Here is a 20,384-nt window from a genome sequence, read left to right as displayed (position 1 = left end):
ATTCTTTTTAGACCATGTGATCTATTACGGCAGTCGATGTATAGGTCATATGTTTCTGTGGCACGTGGTTAACGAGTGTGTCATGTGGTCAGCACAAAGACCAACCGCCTTTACTTTCCCCAACTAATGGCAGGTTAGAACTAGAAGGACTCAGGCGCCCTATAGTCTTCACCAGGATTTGAGCCCGGGACGCCTCGGCACCATTGGTAAAGGCGTATGAATCAACACAAAGAGTCAATAAGCATCTCTTATATCTGGATAACGATTTTGTCCCACATTGATAACTAATTAGAAATACTCTAATAACTAATTAGAAATACTCTATCTTCAATAGATCAAATTCTAGCATTACACACCCGTTCATTAATTCCTATGTTTATTTTGACAGGAACATTCCACCCAATTTTTTTTTAACTTCCAATAGATGGTCCGAATTTTAACAATGAACACGACAAACTTAATAGCCCGTTAATTCTAGCAGTTGTTAGATCTACATTTAGTTGGAGCGGCCCGCTCTCTTTCTCTTCCCTTTTCTCTCTGGAACCGAATATATATATGCTAGGACAAATTTGTACAAATACTCCTTCTTCCCTAGTGCTATTAGAGCATGGAATGGATTGCCTGAGCTAGCCAGGAAAACCAGTGACTTTGCAGAATTTAGTGGCAGAATTTAGGTCATTGGTTAATATGCATGACTGAATGCATGACGCGTAGGACGTAATCATCTTCTCTTTTGTAGTAACGTCTGTTTTCTATTAGATAAGATATATATATATATATTGCTGTAACTCTTGGGTAGGCACTCAACGAATAAGCATGCAACTCAACACAGTGTAACAGGAAATAAATACAGGTGTTTATTCACTAGGACAAACACATAGCATCCTTCAGCTTCCTCAGAGTCTTTCTACTAATTTACCAGTCCTTTAGACAGCAACCCGAATGTGGACCAACGACAGCCTTCCCCGCTTCGCTCCAGGTCCCTTCTACAACCTTCAGGCAGCACCAAAAGCTGGCTTCTTCGTTTCCAAACATTCAGACTCTTCACAATCCCTGATGCAATGTTATTATCTCCGTTCTAGTCTCTTCCTGTTTTCGTTCACTAGTGCGCTAGTGCGCACCTCAAGCACTGGTGCAAGGCAGGGTTACAACACTACCCCCACCTTAGTCTTTTCGTCCCGAAAAGAAACATGTTCACGGTTGGCCAGTGCAGGTGGAGGTCGGTCAGTGGGAGTCACAGATTGCATTGATCGTGCTCCCCACAAAGCAATCCACACTGCTCTCTGCAAGTACCGCTTTCTCCTTCTGCTCCAATTGACCTGCCTTTGGTTAAGGGGAAGTCGTTTTCGTTGTCTGGCCTTTCTCTTAGTTACCACCGACGGCAGACTCATGGCAAGAAGCGATGCAGTGGATGTCATAGCGTAGGTCATCAAGACCATTTGTCTTACACGTTGCTCCAGCAGGCTTTCTCGATGTGCCGTGGGCCCCCAGGAGGCCAGGTTGTCAAACACGGTATAATCTTTAAGCTTGTCTGAAAGACATATCTGTGGGGCACGTTTACAACGTCCTATGTGTCCATCTGCTGTACCACCATCAGCGCTTCTTTTGCTGATACTGGTATCAGGACAAATACTTAGTTGGCAGGTCTTCCGGTGCTCGAATTCTCCCTTTGAGGAGGTCCCGTCATCACAGTTATTGTTCAACGTCTGAGTGTAGGCAGGAATCACGATAGCATGATCAGATCTGTGCTCAGTGCTTTCACAACAAATGTTAGGATTCTTGTCGTAGGAGCCAAGATTGCACGGCTCACTATTACAGTCATAGACAGCGCCACCATCAACGGCGTCTCCGTTGAGAAACGGATTGTTTATACCCGTCGACATGGTAGCCATCTGATCGTAGTTCCTGCTCATCACGGTATCAAACGTTTCATCAGTCTTGTTCAGCGTGGTACTGATACCTATCTGTTTAATCATGGTACAGATCTGCTCGTTGACCTCTTTTAGCTGTACCTGGAACGAGTTCATCTGATCTGTCACGGTATTCATGAGCTCTCTGATATCTGGTTGTACTTCGAACAGATACGAGTCCGGATCTTCATCTTCGTCCAGCAAGGCTTGTCGAAGGCGTTCTCTCATCTTTCCTTTGGCAAAATCGATCTTCAACTCTCTGTCTCGGAGCTCTTCCTTCAACTGTTTGTAGCTCAGTTCGTCTAACTTCTTCAGCGTTGTCATTCTTTCCTTTCGTTGAGCTGCCCAAATCCCACTTCTGACACCAATTGCTGTAACTCTTGGGTAGGCACTCAACGAATAAGCATGCAACTCAACACAGTGTAACAGGAAATAAATACAGGTGTTTATTCACTAGGACAAACACATAGCATCCTTCAGCTTCCTCAGAGTCTTTCTACTAATTTACCAGTCCTTTAGACAGCAACCCGAATGTGGACCAACGACAGCCTTCCCCGCTTCGCTCCAGGTCCCTTCTACAACCTTCAGGCAGCACCAAAAGCTGGCTTCTTCGTTTCCAAACATTCAGACTCTTCACAATCCCTGATGCAATGTTATTATCTCCGTTCTAGTCTCTTCCTGTTTTCGTTCACTAGTGCGCTAGTGCGCACCTCAAGCACTGGTGCAAGGCAGGGTTACAACAATATATATATATATATATATATATATATATATATATATATATATATATATATATATATATATATATATATAGAGAGAGAGAGAGAGAGAGAGAGAGAGAGAGAGAGAGAGTAAGTACCCTTTAGTGAGAATACAAGTGCCAAGGAACCTACCAACAAGGTCTGGACCCAAAAGAAGTGTACACGTCATCCCACACCAGTGAGAGCAGCACGAGAGATGGTGAATTGATTCCAGAGGAACCGGATAAAGTGGTTGACAAAATTTACACTAGGATCATTGCCAAAGTGACTCGTATATATTACCTTCCAGATAAGGGATGACATTTTGTTCGACTATCTGGCTACCTCTGTGTCTACGTTTCAAAATTGAAGCACATAGAGAATAAAGTTGATAAAAGTTCTCCTTTCAAACCTTGTGGTCTATAGGGCAGATGAAGTAAAGTTCATCTGGTTCTGTGGCCTACGGTTAACGAGGGTGTCATGTGGCCAGCACAACGACCAACCGCCTTTACTTTTCCCCAACTAATGTCAGGTACCCATCAGAGCTGGTCGGACTCAGAGGCGCCCGAAGATCCTGAAATTAAAAATCCCAGTCTTCTCCAGGAGAAAATCCCGGACCCCGGTTTAGTAGCCAAGCGCTTTACCGTTCAGCCACCGCGCCTCCCAGATAAAGAATACTCCATGCTAATTGACCAACGACCATGATAACCACAGGTAAAACCGCCACAGCCTCTCGGTGTGCCATACAGCTGGCCTCAGCGACAATGGTCATTTGGAATGCAAAACAACGACCACGACATAGTCCCAAGAAACATCAACTGGAGAAGGAGAAACAATTATATTAATGACAGCATTGAAGAACAAGTCAGAAAAAACACGAAGAAAGGATTTATTTTCTTAGAATACTCTTTGCAGTTTAATTCTTTCTTTCCTAACTGACAATACCAACGTTGATTCCACCAGAATGTGGTAAATATTTATGGAGAGAAAGAGTTAAATGCCAAAAGTACAAGACACGGTACCAGAAACAACTAAAATAAATCTAGCCAGGTTTATGATGATTAAAAACTGTGGAATTTTTAATACAGAAATTAAAAATTCATAAAGTCTAAGATCCTATGACATAACGTAATTAAAATATGATATTTAAAGGAATCACAAACTCTGAATTCAATGTAAAAGAAAGCAAAGATATGACTCTGAGAGAACCACTATGGATAAGAAATGTATTAATAGGATGAAGGATGCAATGAAGGAAGGAGTCATAATTTATTATGAAGAAGAACACTTTGTAGGGTTTCTTAGGATCAAAAGATTAAATTGTTATGATTTAAGAATAATAATAAAAATAAAACATGTTGAGATTAAGCAGATTTTTTAAAAAGATAAAAGGTAAAATAAAAATAAGAAGAAAAAATAAACAAAACAAAAACAATGACATCACTAAACAGTTTAGGATAATATAAAAATGTGAGTATATCTTAAAGGTAAAATAAAAAGAAGAAGCAAAGTAAATAAAACAAAACAATTTATACAGAGACACTAATTTATAATCAGTCGAACTTTGCAAATATCTAAATGTAATAAGCAAACAAACAAAAAAACAAAAAAAACCTTTGGGTATAATTTTAGAAATAAAGTGTGTTTTTATTTATATTTCCAATTTCAAAATGTGGCTTCACATTTTGTGTATAGTGTGCTGCTAACAATGTACATGGGCTCAATGTAAAATAATGTAAACATGTAGCAGTTATTATGCATCTAATTGAATGAGATTCTTCATGCTAGTATTTACAAAATCGTTTAAAATGATGACAGCTCAAGTTTCAAGTCTAAGATGAATAATGCTGGTAAGTAATATGACTCAAACAGAAACATGTGTCCCTATTATTTAATTTTTAATTTTAAAAAATTAATTATTCTTTTTTAAAAATCTGATTAGAAATTCATGAGCCAAATTTTTTTTTAAATTGATGAATTCCAAGAATTATATAAAAAAAAAATAATGCAAAGAAACTATTTGACTCAAGCTGCAACCCAAAAAAAAAAAAGTTTAATTTCTACTTTAAATTTTTAAGAAGAAAATTTTATTTTAATTTCCCAATTTCAATCCAATCTGAACACTATTTGTATACATCTTCCCAATTACTTCCCATTCATTGTCATGGTTTTGAAACAACTTTACAAAATGCTAAATCATTTCTAGGTGCTTTCATTTTTTATTTGCTTTATGAACTATTTTGATTTAGAGGGAAAAAAAATTCAGTTTTGGAATGTACATGATGGTGAACCTGGCACAAGTTTTAATGCTGATTGCTTTGTAAAATAAAAATATGGAATAGTTATCTTTCTAGCAGACTGATGAAATGTAAAGAATATCACAATTTAAGAATTATGAATTAAAGCATTCATAAAAAAAAAAGATTATATTAGCTGAAGTCAATCACTAATATGCATTTCGAAAATGAGAAAAAAACAACACAAATTTGAAGGTAGCTAACTAACATAATACTAACTCATCATCTTTCCTTTGAGTTCCTCATGGAACATAGACCTCACTTAAAACACACCACTCTCCACGGTCTCTTGCTAGTTTTTTAATGGCTTCCCAGCTCTTTCCTGTCCTCTCAGCTTCATCTAGTATACTGCGTCTCCATGTTCTTTTTTATCTTCCTCTACACCTTGTTCCCTGGGGGTTCCACACTAAGGCCTGTCTAGCTCTGTTGTTGGTATCTTTTCTAAGGGTGTAACCTGTCAATCTTCACTTCCTCTCTAAGATCTGCACTTCATATTTTTCTGCCCACTCATCTCCCACATTTTGGTGTTTTCTACTTTGTCGTACCAGTGTATAATTAAGATATTTCTCAGACATCTGTTGATGAAGGTTTGTACTTTTTTTGTTGTGGCTTCAGTTGTTCTCCATTTTTCAGAACCATGACATTGGAGTTAAAGATTCTTAGTTTAGTCTTGTTTGAGATGTGAGGAGATTTACAGGTTGGTTTTAGGTGTGTAAATGTCTGACGCGCTAGATTTATACTGACGTTTAATGCCTTCATCTATTCCACCTGATACATTGACTACACTCCCAAGGTATATAAAATTGTCTACTTAATCTAACATAGTACTAACTTATTATTTGAATCAAATGCAATTTATAAACGACAAACTTATCAGTAATTTTTATACTTCAAAAAAATAATCTTGTTTTCTTGTGATATACTTGGTGGTGTTACAGGTTCACAAAACAAGTGTCATGTTTTTAGCTTTATATAAATAGATTTAATAGGCTGACAGAACAAATTGCTCAAATGTATATAAATAAGTAACTTATATTAATGGCAACATTGAAGAGAAAAATCTGAAAAACATAAAGGAATATTTTTTCTTAGAATGTTCTTTGCACTGCAAAGGTCAAGGGTTCAAGACAGGGCATGGGAGATAACTAAAAAAAAGATTATAGTCAGGTTTATACAGATTCTAGATTTTAAAAATGTAATGTTTCTTAAGTCCAAGGGTACATGAAAAAAACATTATTACAATAATAAAATAATAATATGATAATATTTAGAAGAAGCATGGCCTCTGAAAACAATAAAAAGAAAGTCAAGATAGGACTGCGAGTGAGCCACTATGGATAAGAAATGTTCAAGTCTAAAGAAAGCATGCAATGAATGAAATAGTCAAAATTTAATCCGAGGAAGAACATTATGTAGGGATTTTTAGGATCAAAAGATTAAATTTGTTATGATTTAAGAATTGTTTAATAAAAAATATAACTTGTAAAAATAAAGCAGAATTTTTTTAAAAAGATGAAAGGTAAAAGAAAAATAACAAGAAGAGTAAAAAAAAACAAAAAAATGACTGCGCCAAAGAGCTCAAGACAATGTAAAAATGTGAGTACAGCTTAAAGGTAAAGTAAAAACAAGAAGCAAGGTAAATAGAACAAAACAGTTTATACAAAGAGCTCAAAATGTGAGGTATATTATGAATAAGGGTAAAGCACTTGATATTTTTAGTTCCTGCAGCACCTCAAGAGTAGGAAGGAAACAAATTTGTGCCCAGTGCACTTAAGTTAACCAGATTAAAGCTGACAAAACCAGATACAGTGAAAAAAAAAAAAGAAGAAGAAAATGTATTAAAAATATGGAACGGAATCTTAAAGAGTTACTTCAGCTTGCTGACATAAAAGGCAAAAAGAAGATAAAGAGGAATGCAACAACACTGAAGCATATACAGTTCAAATACAAAAGATATAAAATAGAAAGTAGATAAATAAAATGTCTACATTAACAATATATTTTCAAACATTTTGTTTTCATATTAAAATGTGTAATGTTAAATTTAATTCTTAATCTAAACATTTTCATTAGATAAATTTAAAAAATTGAAGTACAATACAAATGAATAATTATTAATCCAAGATTTTTCAATAATTAACCAAACCAAACAATTATAAATATATTTTGGAAAATAAAAACAATAATTATGAATACCTAGTAATTAGAATTGAGTGCAGAATACAGACAGAATGTATAATTGTACAACATAAAACTGTATGAGCTAAAAAACTTTGTGATGACTCAGGCTGCAGTAGGACACAAACAAATCTTCAAAATATCTGTACAGACAGGTACTTCTGCATCATGTACACAAAAAAAAGTATAGACTAGTACTTCTACATCATCATGTATCAACATAACATAAACTGATGAGACTGATACTCCTGCATTACCAATCAACATGAGACTGATACTCCTGCATTACCAATCAGCATGAGACTGATACTCCTGCATTACCAATCAGCATGAGACTAATACTCCTGCATTACCAATCAACATGAGACTGATACTCCTGCATTACCAATCAACATGAGACTGATACTCCTACATTACCAATCAACATGAGACTGATACTCCAGCATTACCAACCAACATGAGACTGATACTCCTGCATTACCAACCAACATGAGACTGATACTCCTGCATTACCAATCAACATGAGACTGATACTCCTGCATTACCAATCAACATGAGACTGATACTCCAGCATTACCAACCAACATGAGACTGATACTCCTGCATTACCAACCAACATGAGACTGATACTCCTGCATTACCAACCAACATGAGACTGATACTCCTACATTACCAATCAACATGAGACTGATACTCCTGCATTACCAATCAACATGAGACTGATACTCCAGCATTACCAATCAACATAGACTGGTAATTCTGCATCAACTATAATCTTTATTCGTGAGAACACATTGGCACTAAAAACTATATTGAAACAACCTTGAACTTGACACCAATTCCATCTAGCAGGGAAGGGAAGAAAATCAAAACTTATTGCAAGAAAAAATGTTTGAAGTAACTCTAACGTGAACTTGATAATGGGAAATTACAAATTAAATTTTGCATTGCCAGCTGCTAACAACAAACTTTTAAAAAAAGTCAGACATTAAGTTTGAAAGAAATCAACAGCTGCCTGCTCATTCTAACAACAGATGACTTATGTGTGTTGATATCTATGCCAATTGAAAGTGGAAACAAAGTTGACTTATCTCTCTCAAAAGACAGGCATTCAATTATCATATAAATAGTACAATAAAAAATATTTTATTATAAAAAAACAACAATGTTTTTTCTGTAGACATATCTCCTGGTGATATCCCACCATTACAGGGTTTATTGCCTGTTCAATTAAAATAGTCTCAAACAATTTATTCTGAACAATTAATCATTGTTATTATATTTCTAAAAAAACAACAATTCACTGATATTTAATCATTTTAAAAAATCACGTAAGCATTTGTGCCCTCTAGTGTAATGACACCTTTAAATTTATTTTTTTTTAATTCATTTTATCTAGTGTCTCTGCAAATTCACTAACACCAGAACCTTTTTTTTTTAATTAAGAGAGTCATAACTAGGTTCTCCCAGGCTGAGGTTGTGCTTGTGGCTTGATGTTGTTTCTCTTCATATAAGATAGCAACTGCTCTGGTATCTCCTCTAGCACCTCTTTGGCTAGTCTGGCATGAACAGATGCTATATCTTCACCATTGCTTCCCATAAAGTCACGAAAAGGGACAAACTGAGGAGATATGACAAAATACAGAAAAATTATTTTCTTCAACACAACATAAAGGATGCGACATATGTTTAAAAACATACATGAAATTCTTTAATCTTGTGATCTATAAGGCAGATGATGCAAAGGTCTTTCTGTTTCTGTCACCCACTGTTAACAAGGTTGTGTCATGTGGCCAGTGCAATGACCAACCAGCATTACATTACCTCAACTAATGTCAGCCACTTAGAGTTGGGTGGACTCAGGGGTGCCCATAAAATACTGAAATCCAAAATCTTAGTCTTCACTGGGATTCAAACCAGAGAATCCTCAGTAACCTAACTTTAAATAGTGGTATTTGTTATTTATTTATACAAATTTGACTTAAGTATACCTGCACTATGTCTCTTTCTGCAAACTTTCCTCTGGAAGATAACCTCACATCATCACCATCCAATACTTCCATAGCTAGACAAAAAACAAACACATTAAAGATAATTTGAAAAAAAAAATGATAGCATGAGAAAATATTTTGAAAAATAAAAATAGACACAAAGACACATTAGACAGATTAGACATTTTCTTCATTTCAAAGCAATAAAAAGGATACCACTTTATATGTCAGTAAGGATAGGAAGTCTACAAAATAATAATGAGTCCATAATTTAAAGAAGGAGCATGAACTATTTTATAACAGGTGAAAAAAATTGCTAAAGGCATTGTCTTCAACTCTGAAGATTAAGGATGAGTGCAGTATTTCATGTAACTATGCAGAACCCATTTGTCACCTATTTAGCAACATCTGATGCAAAGATCTTTTCTTTTCATTGTCTGCACCTGCCAGGGTTTTTATTAGGGACTCAAATGTAAGTACTGTGATATTCATTAGACCACTTCAACAGTCTCTTTCAGAGTCCAGTTGCTGCCAGTGGCTTTCTTCTATGCCAGTGAAGGCAGTGGTGCACGGTGCACTTTCAGTGTGGAGGGGGCATTTCTGTTAAACTGTCCTCCTTCAAGCTTGCCAGAAATAGATCACCTTTGGCATATGATCACCCTATGGGGTTAGGTGTACAACCCAGCACACAAAAAAAATAGAAATACATCTACACTGTCCATATTGGCTTCCAGCAAAAGATGTTTTTTGTAAGGTAGTCTAGCCAGCCTTGTTCCCATTATGGAGCACAGGCACCTTTCATAGAAGCATTTGAGAAGCCTTATATACTTGGTATAGAGCACCCAGATCTCAGAATCACTGCTTTATAGACAATGATTTTTGTTGGCAGGCAGAGAGACCTATTCCAAGAGTGATGAGAATCACTGCTTTAAAAAAAATGAATTTTGTTGGAAAGGCGGAGAGACCTGGTTTAACACAATGAAGGGGTGGCCATTCACATTGATTTTCAGAGCTGAGTAATTTGTGCTGGAAGACTTCTAAAACATGACTTCCATTTTCATGAATTTCATAGACCAAATGAGGCAGCAGCAGCAGCGAATTAGCTAACAAGTTGAAGGTCTTGCAGGTGTGTACAAGAAAGGCTCAATTATCAGCACAAAGAAGCTCTGAAACTATTCTTTCTTTAATTTAAGTCATTAAAAAACCAACTAGATTAAAGAACACATTAGATTTCCTCTTAACCAACAGACCTGGGTTAGTAGTAGATTATAATATTATCCTTGGTCTATCAGACCATGATATCATCAAAATACACAGTCAGATAAAAGCAGTAGCCAATACAAAACCCAAAATAAAAATCTTACTCTGGAATGAATGCAACCTAACACAACTACACCAAGCTGCATTAAACTTTCAACAAACATTCTTATCAGAAAAAGACATCAACCAACCAATCGATGACCTCTGGAATTTCATTAAAAACTATCTTAAAAACATTATAGAAAATAATATACCAACTAAATACACATCAAACAAAATAAATAAATGCTGGTTTAATAATAGATTAAAGAAGCTTTGTAAACAGAAGGAAAACCTATATAGAAAATTTAAAGAAACTAAGGCAGAAAGAGTTTATAAAAAGTATATTAAAATTAAACACCTAACCCAAAAAGTAAGCAGATAGCTGCAGAGTGAATACATAAACAATGTAACACAGTAACACAGACTAAAAAGGCAAAATACCTAGGTGTTATAATAAATGAAAAACTGTTGTGGAATCCCCATATTGATGAAACTATCAAAAAATCAAACAAAGCATTATGGTTTATTAAAAGAAATTTCTATAAATGAAATAAGAACATAAAACTAAAATGTTATTTAACCTTGGTTAGGTCAATAATAGAATATGCATCCTCTGTATGGGACCCCTCAACTCAAGAAAACATTAAGAAACTGGAACAGACACAAAATAGAGCAGTGAGATTTATAACAAACGAATATTCACATTTGACTAGAGTAACACCTTTAGTAAAATCACTAAATTTAGAAAGCCTTCAGGATAGAAGACTTATAAGTAAAGTATATGAAAACCTAAAACAAAATTTAATAAAATACTCAGAAAGACACAAAGATAAAGGCACATTCCTCGTTCCATATGCTAGGACAAATTTGTACAAAAGCTTCTTCTTCCCTAGCGCTATTTGAGCATGGAATGGGCTGCCTGAGCTAGCCAGGAAAACCAGTGACTTGGCAGAATTTAGGTCATTGGTTAATATGCATGAATAAATGCATGACGTATAGGACATAATCATCTTCTTTTTTGAAGTAATGTCTGTATTATATAAGATAAGATAAGTATGGCAAAGTAGATGCTGTAAGTTTGAAATAATTGTTGTTGGCCTGCTTCTGTCGCTGAAGAACTATAACTAGTACAATGTTTGACCATGCTCACATCTGCATTACTTTAAGTTTCAACATCTCTGCCCGGTTTGACAATCTGAACATTTTAACATCCCAAAGGAAATATAAGACACTGATCACAAAAACAAATAGACACAAGAACTCTTTTGTTCCTTTGGCAATTAAATCATTGAGCAAAATGTACTTTACTTTGTAAATTTCACATGCAATGTCTGTTTAAGAAAAACTGGGGTAAAGATGTATATTTTGTGTGCAATCATACACATTGTTCGCTCTAATATAGTATTGTTATGTGTAATGCACAATTGTAAAACAAATTTCCTCATGGAAGATTATTATTATTTTTATTAACCCCAAACTTCTTACCTTGAAAATCAGCATCCCCAACACCAACAATAATAATTGACATTGGGAGAATAGATGCCTGTTAACAAACACAAAAATATAAATATTATATAAACATTATAGAAGATTGAAACTTTATAACAGATTTTTAAAATATTCAAAATATTTTAAGTTAATTATTTAAACTTAATTATTTTAACTAAGGATAAAACTTTTCTCTAAGTCAAACAGAAAAAAAAAAGTGGATTTAAAAAGCAGTGCTTGAGCAAAAGTGTATGAGATCAGTAGAATAGCTTTATATGGTGCTCCTACAGAGATGTATATTCTCTTTGGTTAAAGTGATTAGTTCAGTTAAGTATTTTAGTGACTGTTGTATGCTTTTTCTAATTATACAATAATCAGTCTCTTAAAGATTACCAAATGGGTACCGGTACCATACATTAGTTGGGGAAAGTAAAGCCAGTTGGTCATTGTATAGTCCACAGAAAAAGATGACCTTTACATCATCTGCCCTATGCATCATAAGGCCTGAAAGGGGTACTTTTTTTTAAGAGCAGAATCATTGAATAGTATACAATGCTGCCACTTAAATTTCAAGTCTGTTGTCTTTATGAATGAATTAACCTTTATTGATAAATGTTTTATTGGTATAAATAACTTTTGAGTTAACAATATAATGTTTTCAAGCTTATTCCTTTAGTATACTTATTAAGCACTAAATAAATAAACTTATATATGAATTTTAACAATGTAAAAAAAAACACAAGCTATTTATGGTGACACCTAAAATAACTAAATAGGCTACAATAGCTATCACTAGATCTCATACAATCTAAATCAATAAAAAATGGCGAACATGGAAGAAGGTTTTAATAAAACAAAATATGTGTTAACTTCATTGAATATCTCACTATTTATGGACCATCTAACCCTAGCTGGAGTAATGTAGGGGGGAAAGAAAGATTTAAACGTTTCAAGAACAAAAAATATATATTTGCATTGTTAATTACAAATCCATATTTGAGTATTAATGAAAAAAAAGAAAGCACGATTATTACCAATTTTTTTATTTAATTGTTTAATTAACTGCAACAAGAATGATTTAAAACATTCTTTTCAAGAAAACATTCAATACATCTTTGCCAATGTGATTCTAGAGTCTATCAGTTTTTTTTACATCAGAATGGTCTCCTGAATAATATATATTTTGTGTAATATATATTTCTATGTATAATTAAATTTCCAATTTTGAATTTTATCTTTACGACTTATATTTATTTTTTATAGCCACATACACGCTGCATACTTATGTGCAATTTGAAAAGCATGGCCGAGCATGGATAATTAATAGAGCAATAGTAAACTAAAATTGTTGTGACAATCTGTGCAAACAAGCCACCATCAATGCAAAGGTTGGGCTTGTTTTAGTTTTAACAGATCAGGGATTCTCAGGGCTTTCCTTACAAGATCACAAAAATGTCAACTTCTGCATCAACTCAACTTTACGCCAAGAGTTTTTCGATGGACTGCGATTTAAACTGTTAAAAAATTATGCCTAGAGAACTAAAATGTTTGAAATCATTCTGATATATTTGTATGTGTGTAAATTCAAATGACAATAATAATGTGAAAAAAAAGTTTCCTACAGTGGAAGAATTAGTGAAATGTTTAGCTTTACATGTTAGAGTAGACAAAAAAAACAAATTATTGTCCAATGATCTTAGGCGACCCTGGCAAATCGCCATTCAACAACCCATATATTGAAAACCCCTGCTATAGAAGGATCTTAGGTATCACCTACAAAGACCGCATCACAAATGAAGAAATTTGAAACAGGATCACAACTGCAATTGAGTCCACATAGACCTGACCACAGTCAGAAATGCAAACTCAAGTTATATGGTCATATCATGAGGTCTTCAGTGCTCTCAAAGACCTTCCTGAAAGGAACAGTACCAGGTCAAAGAAAGGGCAGGAAGAGAAAGTGATGGGAAGACAACATCAAAGAATGGTCAGGTCTATCATTGGAAGAGATTCTAGCCCATGTGAAAGACAGGTATGGATAAAGATGGTCAACAGATCAGGTGTCGTGCCCCAACAGTCCCACAGACTAAGGGATAGGCAAAGGTGGAGCTAGATGGAAAGTCAGAATATAATAATAATGAAAATCTTTATTACAGTATAGTATTAGTCATTTGCTTAAAAGAATTCATGAATTATGTTTCCATAGTCATCTTTGTAAACCTCATCATGTTTGAGATTGATATACACAATGGTGTCTTGCGTCTTAATACCTTTTAAATTTTAAAGGATGAAATGCTGCAATGGCTAGAACTCCTTGTACATTATAAACTCCAAACATATTAAAATTGCTAGCGATTGAATACAGAAATTTCTTTAAAAATATTAAATATGTTGTTAAATATAAACTGTTTCATTTATGATGTCCCAACTTGATGACTGTTGAAATTACTAAAGTAATCCAAACTATAGGGGAGTCAAGGGGCATTTTCAATTGTATAACATGGCTTTGGTAATCTCAAGAATATTTATTTAATAACTAAATTTTATTTTGCAATAGTTAGGGCATTCTGTTTCTTTGTCAAATCAAAAGCAATTGTTAGAACATTCCAATTCTTTGACACGTTAAAAGCAATTGTTAGTAGATTCTATTTCTTTGTCATATCAAAAACATGCAGGATTTTAAAATTCAATTATAATACATTTTTCAACAATTTTTTTTTTACTCAATCATAAATTTTTTTGTAAAAACTGATGAGAATGAAAGATTAGAGTTTGAAGCTTCCTGTTTTAAAGTATTATCTTTTAAATCCAAATATCAATCAACAAAAGAAGCCTTTTTTATTTGAGTGCTAGTTGTTGGAAGTTTTCTTAATGAAAACAGATTTTGAAATGTTGTATGATTTACAGTCAGTATTTAATTTGGTTTTAATAGTTATTCATCATGTAATATCTGCAAGATATTTTTAACCCTAACATTAAAATCATTTTTTTAATAAAAATTTTAATAAATAAATGGAAATCTGTTTTCTATTACATCTGAGCCAAGGCAATAGTATTTTATACAGTACTCTCACTGGACAAGGGTTTTCCTTCAACCATTATTTCATCTCCGGTGAAACTGACTTGATTTAAAGAAAAATAAAACAAAAAAAAAACAATGTTAGTAGCCATTTTTTAAACTATACATTTTTGTTGATTTATGTTTTCCCATTGAACGTTTTTGTATACAAATCTTAATAGATTTACTCAAAATGTTTTTTTATGAAATGACCAGCATTATAATTAATTCTAAGAAATTGTGTTTAAATCTGCATTATATATTAATGTGCTGACTAAACAACTAAGGTCTGTTACATTAAATTTTTTTTTTTTTTCAATAATTAGGGTAATATTTTCCATTCTACCACAACCATAATTTTCGAAATATAAATTCACTAGTCGACCGGCGGCGTAGCATACGCCGCTATTTTGCTGGGCCAGCCTTAGGCCACTGCAATCTATGCGACCGCAGTGGGCCCCGCACTCTCATAGAACCTGCACTTTCATAGGACCCACACTTTCATAGGACCCGCGCTAATTTAAGGTGTATAAATTATTAAATTAAACCATTTTATAAGTTAAAACAGATTTCCCGCGTCCTCCTGTCGATTTACCAGGAGCTCCTGGAAATCTCCCGAAATTAAAAAATACACAAAATAGTCCTTAAAATATACGGAAATATGTAGACAAAAATTGTCATTTTCGGGTGTCATTCAATATGGAAAACACCAATCCTACGCGTGATATACTGTATGACTTTGCCACACGCAAGGCTCGTAAAGTAATTCTGTATGTAGTATAGAATGAATAAAATGCATAGAAGAATTTATTTTCTAATATTTCTAATACAAACTCTTAAATTTCACTTATTATCCGCTTCCCTACCCAAACTTGGCCCCGTGAAATCCGTTTCGCATAGGGCCCCACAATGGTTAAGTCCGGCCCTGCTATTTAGTGACCTGTAAATATACATAGTAGATTACTTGTTCTCTTTCCATGACTTCTTGGTCACAATGGTTAAGTCCGGCACTGCTATTTAGTGTTAGTAAAATGTTTTACCTTTCGAATGTTCCTTCAGAGTTGAAGATAGTTTACTTCCTAGTCCAAACCTCCCGCAGGACAAAGAGGGATGGGAGCGGGCAGGGTTTGACAGTCCAGAGTGCAGCCATCCAAAAGACGTGTGGATACCCACTTGTCCCCCCCCCCCTCTTGTTTTTAGTGGGGTTACTATCCGCAGAAATAAGAGAGTGATCTTTCCTTTACTTCTTGCTCATCCAAACTGTTGAGCGAAGAAGAGAATTATAGATATAGATTGATAATAAATTAGTACTTACATTGACTATAGCTTCGGTGGTCTGTGGCATGTCAGTGATTATGCCATCAGTAATTATCAACAGGATGAAATAATCCTGACCATTTCTGGCACCTGCTGCAAACCTTTAAAAGATAACATTAATGATGATTAGACTACATACATTAAATGACGCTGTATTATATTTAAATGGATCAGACTAAATCTTATCTTATATAATACAGACGCTACTTCAAAAAAAGAAGATGATTATAACCTATGCGTCATGCATCTCATAATGCATGTTAAACAATGACTGCTCAGGCAGCCCCATTCCATGATCTAATAGCACTAGGGAAGAAGGAGCATTTGTACAAATTTGTCCTAGCATATTGAATGAGGAATGTGTTTTTATCTTTGTGCCTTTCTGAGTATTTTATCAGATTTTGTTTTTGTATTTTAAGATTATGGTTCAGTGTTTTATGTATAATTGCTACTTTCCTTTTGAGTCTTCTCTCCTGATGGCTTTCTAAATTCAGTGGTTAACAACATATTGGCAACTTCAAGTGGAATGGAGATGTCTTCTCGGGGGACACAGTAAGAGATGACCTATAAAACTGTTTTGTATTTCATAGCCATTTTCAATTTTTTAATTTGGGTTTCAGATTCAGGAAAAGTTTAGGAACCATTTAACAAAAATAGAAACCACTAAACCAAACTAGAAACACTGAGATCAAATTAAATGACATTGATTGCATTAGGATGTGAAATCAACATTTTATTATTCAGTACCTGGCAACATGATTGATGCACGGTGCAAAATTAGTTGGACCATACAACTGTACAGAATAGAGAGTTCTATGGTAGGCCTCTAGTACTCCTGTAACTCCTGAGCAATAAGGATTCTGAGGATTGCCATTCTGCCAAAGACAAATACAGAGTCAGTTAATATATTTCTATATTTTATCATGTTCAGAGGGTTCATGTATGAAGCTTATAAAGTCAAAAGCTTACAAGACTTATATGTGACCAGCAGAATGATAAACTGAATTTCCTGGGCAGCACATGTCAAGTGCACATTACAACTAGATTGATTCATAGATCTCCTCAGAGAATGAATAAACTATTCATACTCAAGACTTTTACTTTAGTAGTCAGCACTGAATAGTTCAGCCAACACATTTCATATTACTAAATCTGTCATAATTCTATTGGAACAAAAAGGAATGTTTCAATGCTGCTCCAGTAAAAAATTTGAAATTCATTTTATATGTTGGTTGCAATTTAAATTATGCAATATCATGTATTATTAAATATTCTGGACAAAAATTAATTATAATGATAATATTTTTAAATATTACCTATCATTTTTTTTTAACACATTTAGTCTTTATAAGACTCTGGTCTAAATTAGATATATATGTATATAAGTCCACAAAAGGCTTAGGTGATTTTTAGTTCTGATATTGCCCCAATTTATTCCCATAAAAAACTAATATTATGTAATTCTGTTGTGTATAAGATGTATTGCTGATAATTAGGAGTACTTAATGATATTTCAGCTGCAAGTAACAACAAGTGTTTATGTATAAAGAAAAAAGAGCTGAATATCAAAGTTATTTGTAAATGAACAGATGTTGCTACTAGGTCTAGCATATACTGAGCCTTGTCTCTCATCAATTACATTACTAGTCGCTAGGCTTCCTCCTAATGTAGTGGTAAATGAATACAAAATTAAATCTTTTATAGCATAAATAAAAATTGTAGCAAAGTTGCAGTTTAAAGTTTTAAAAGTAACATGTTAATTTATCTTCAAATGTGACTTCTCAAATGTGAGCAAGCTATAGAAATCCAGGTTGAGTGAAATGCAACCAAAAAAAAAATTCAGGCTTGTACACATTTATTTTCTAGTATTTTTTAAACACAGGCTCACTAGCTATTTGGACTCACCAATGCAAATTCATGTGAGATAATGCCATCTGGTGGTAATCTTGCACCAAAGCCTAATGCTGGAAACATCTTAGCACTGAAATAAGACAAATACAATAAATCAAACTTTGCTGACAGGTACATACATCAAACATTGCAAAATTACACTGTGTAAACAAAGCTAATATGTTTGTTAGTTTGTGATGTTTTCTATTCTAATCAATAGTATAGATTCACAAACACACAAAATGGCTCCTTGTTTGTGTGGTATGCAGTTTGTGTGGTATGCACTACGGACTGTATTCTTGATGATCCCAAGTTCAAATCCTGCTGTCGTGATCCTCCACCCTCCAAAGGAGCTTTGTGATAGGATGTAATAATCTTCTAGCCTGAATGAATATCCGACACATATAAATCAAACATTTTTTTTCTTTTCACAAGATAACTATGGTACCTACCTGTCATAGTCCTGAATAATGTTCCCAACTGCTTGTATGGCTGTGGCGTATGGATTAGGTCTGAATGGATTCATGTAATGAAGAGATGTGGGAGACTTAGGATCTCCATTAGAAGCAGTAAAGTCCACAGCAAATGTGCAATGAATTTTGGTACTACAGCAAACAGAAATATAAAAACAGGAGTGCTGTCAGTACATTGAACTATCATTAGTTCATTTCTAAAACTTTGTTGGCAAGTAATACTTTGAAATTTTATTCATATTAAATTAAACTGTTGTATTACTTTTAAAGAGAAACTCAAAGATTTCAAGCTTTGGGCCAGCTGTTTTTGCTGCTGTACACACAGGTAATAGGTTTTCTCACTAATAAATGGCTGACCTTAACTTTGTTCAGTGTGAAACCTGGGATTTTTTAATTTTGGGATCTTTGGGTGCCTCTTAGTCCACCCAGCTCTGAAAGGTACCTGACATTAGTTGGGGAAAAGTAAAGGCGGTTGGTCGTTGTGCTAGCCACTTTCACTCTCGTTAACCGTAGGTCACAGAAATAGATGACCTATTCATCATATGCCCTATAAATCACAAGGTCTGAAACAGGGCAACTTTACTTGCAATTTATTTGGTGAAAATATCATACTGCACTTAGTTAAAAATATTTCTTTAGAGGCTCCCTTTATTTACAACTAAAACCTCTCTTAAAAAAACAATGTTATAAAAAACAATGTTTTTGTTCTCTGTAACAAGCTAGCTAGTGGTTTTGGTTTTATGTAACATGATAGCCGAAGTTGTTTAGGGTCTCTCTGTAACAAGCTAGCCTAAGTTGTTTAGGGTCTCTGTAACAAGCTAGCCTAAGTTGTTTAGGGTCTCTGTAACAAGCTAGCCTAAGTTGTTTTGGGTCTCTCTGTAACAAGCTAGCCTAAGTTGTTTTGGGTCTCTGTAAAAAGCTAGCCTAGGTTGTTTAGGGTCTCTCTGTAACAAGCTAGCCTAAGTTGTTTTGGGTCTCTCAATAACAAGCTAGCCTAAGTTGTTTAGGGTCTCTCTGTAACAAGCTAGCCTAAGTTGTTTTGGGTCTCTGTAACAAGCTAGCCTAAGTTGTTTAGGGTCTCTGTAACAAGCTAGCCTAAGTTGTTTAGGGTCTCTGTAACAAGCTAGCCTAAGTTGTTTTGGGTCTCTCTGTAACAAGCTAGCCTAAGTTGTTTTGGGTCTCTGTAAAAAGCTAGCCTAGGTTGTTTAGGGTCTCTCTGTAACAAGCTAGCCTAAGTTGTTTTGGGTCTCTCAATAACAAGCTAGCCTAAGTTGTTTAGGGTCTCTCTGTAACAAGCTAGCCTAAGTTGTTTTGGGTCTCTGTAACAAGCTAGCCTAAGTTGTTTAGGGTCTCTGTAACAAGCTAGCCTAAGTTGTTTAGGGTCTCTGTAACAAGTTTGGGTCTCTGTAACATGCTAGCCTAAGTTGTTTAGGGTCTCTCTGTAACAAGCTAGCCTAAGTTGTTTTGGGTCTCTGTAAAAAGCTAGCCTAGGTTGTTTAGGGTCTCTCTGTAACAAGCTAGCCTAAGTTGTTTTGGGTCTCTCAATAACAAGCTAGCCTAAGTTGTTTAGGGTCTCTCTGTAACAAGCTAGCCTAAGTTGTTTTGGGTCTCTGTAACAAGCTAGCCTAAGTTGTTTAGGGTCTCTGTAACAAGCTAGCCTAAGTTGTTTAGGGTCTCTGTAACAAGTTTGGGTCTCTGTAACATGCTAGCCTAAGTTTTAGAATGAAAATTTTGTACTGT

The 20,384-nt window shown here is 34.6% G+C and overlaps 1 protein-coding gene across 3 annotated transcripts in view; it reads right to left on the bottom strand.

The window, feature by feature from the left end:
• Positions 1-4,271: 4,271 nt before the first annotated feature.
• LOC106054079 (copine-8-like) overlaps positions 4,272-20,384 on the bottom strand; it is a 34,975-nt gene continuing 18,862 nt past the window's right edge. For 2 of the 3 annotated variants that reach the window (XM_013209802.2, XM_056026091.1), the window contains exons 15-21: positions 18,624-18,776; positions 18,187-18,262; positions 17,029-17,156; positions 16,280-16,382; positions 11,904-11,961; positions 9,117-9,190; positions 4,272-8,746 (exon numbers count right to left, since the gene is read on the bottom strand). In XM_013209802.2, the coding sequence (XP_013065256.2) occupies positions 8,582-8,746; positions 9,117-9,190; positions 11,904-11,961; positions 16,280-16,382; positions 17,029-17,156; positions 18,187-18,262; positions 18,624-18,776 (757 nt within the window). In that variant the 3' untranslated portion in view covers positions 4,272-8,581. Of the gene's footprint in view, positions 8,747-9,116; positions 9,191-11,903; positions 11,962-14,940; positions 15,029-16,279; positions 16,383-17,028; positions 17,157-18,186; positions 18,263-18,623; positions 18,777-20,384 lie in introns of those variants that run through there. The other variant, XR_008777472.1, reaches the window with a different exon arrangement.

This window comes from Biomphalaria glabrata, chromosome 4, assembly GCF_947242115.1.
Source record: "Biomphalaria glabrata chromosome 4, xgBioGlab47.1, whole genome shotgun sequence".
Classification (NCBI taxonomy): Eukaryota; Metazoa; Mollusca; class Gastropoda; family Planorbidae; genus Biomphalaria; species Biomphalaria glabrata.
This window is presented reverse-complemented; position numbering and strand designations above follow the sequence as displayed.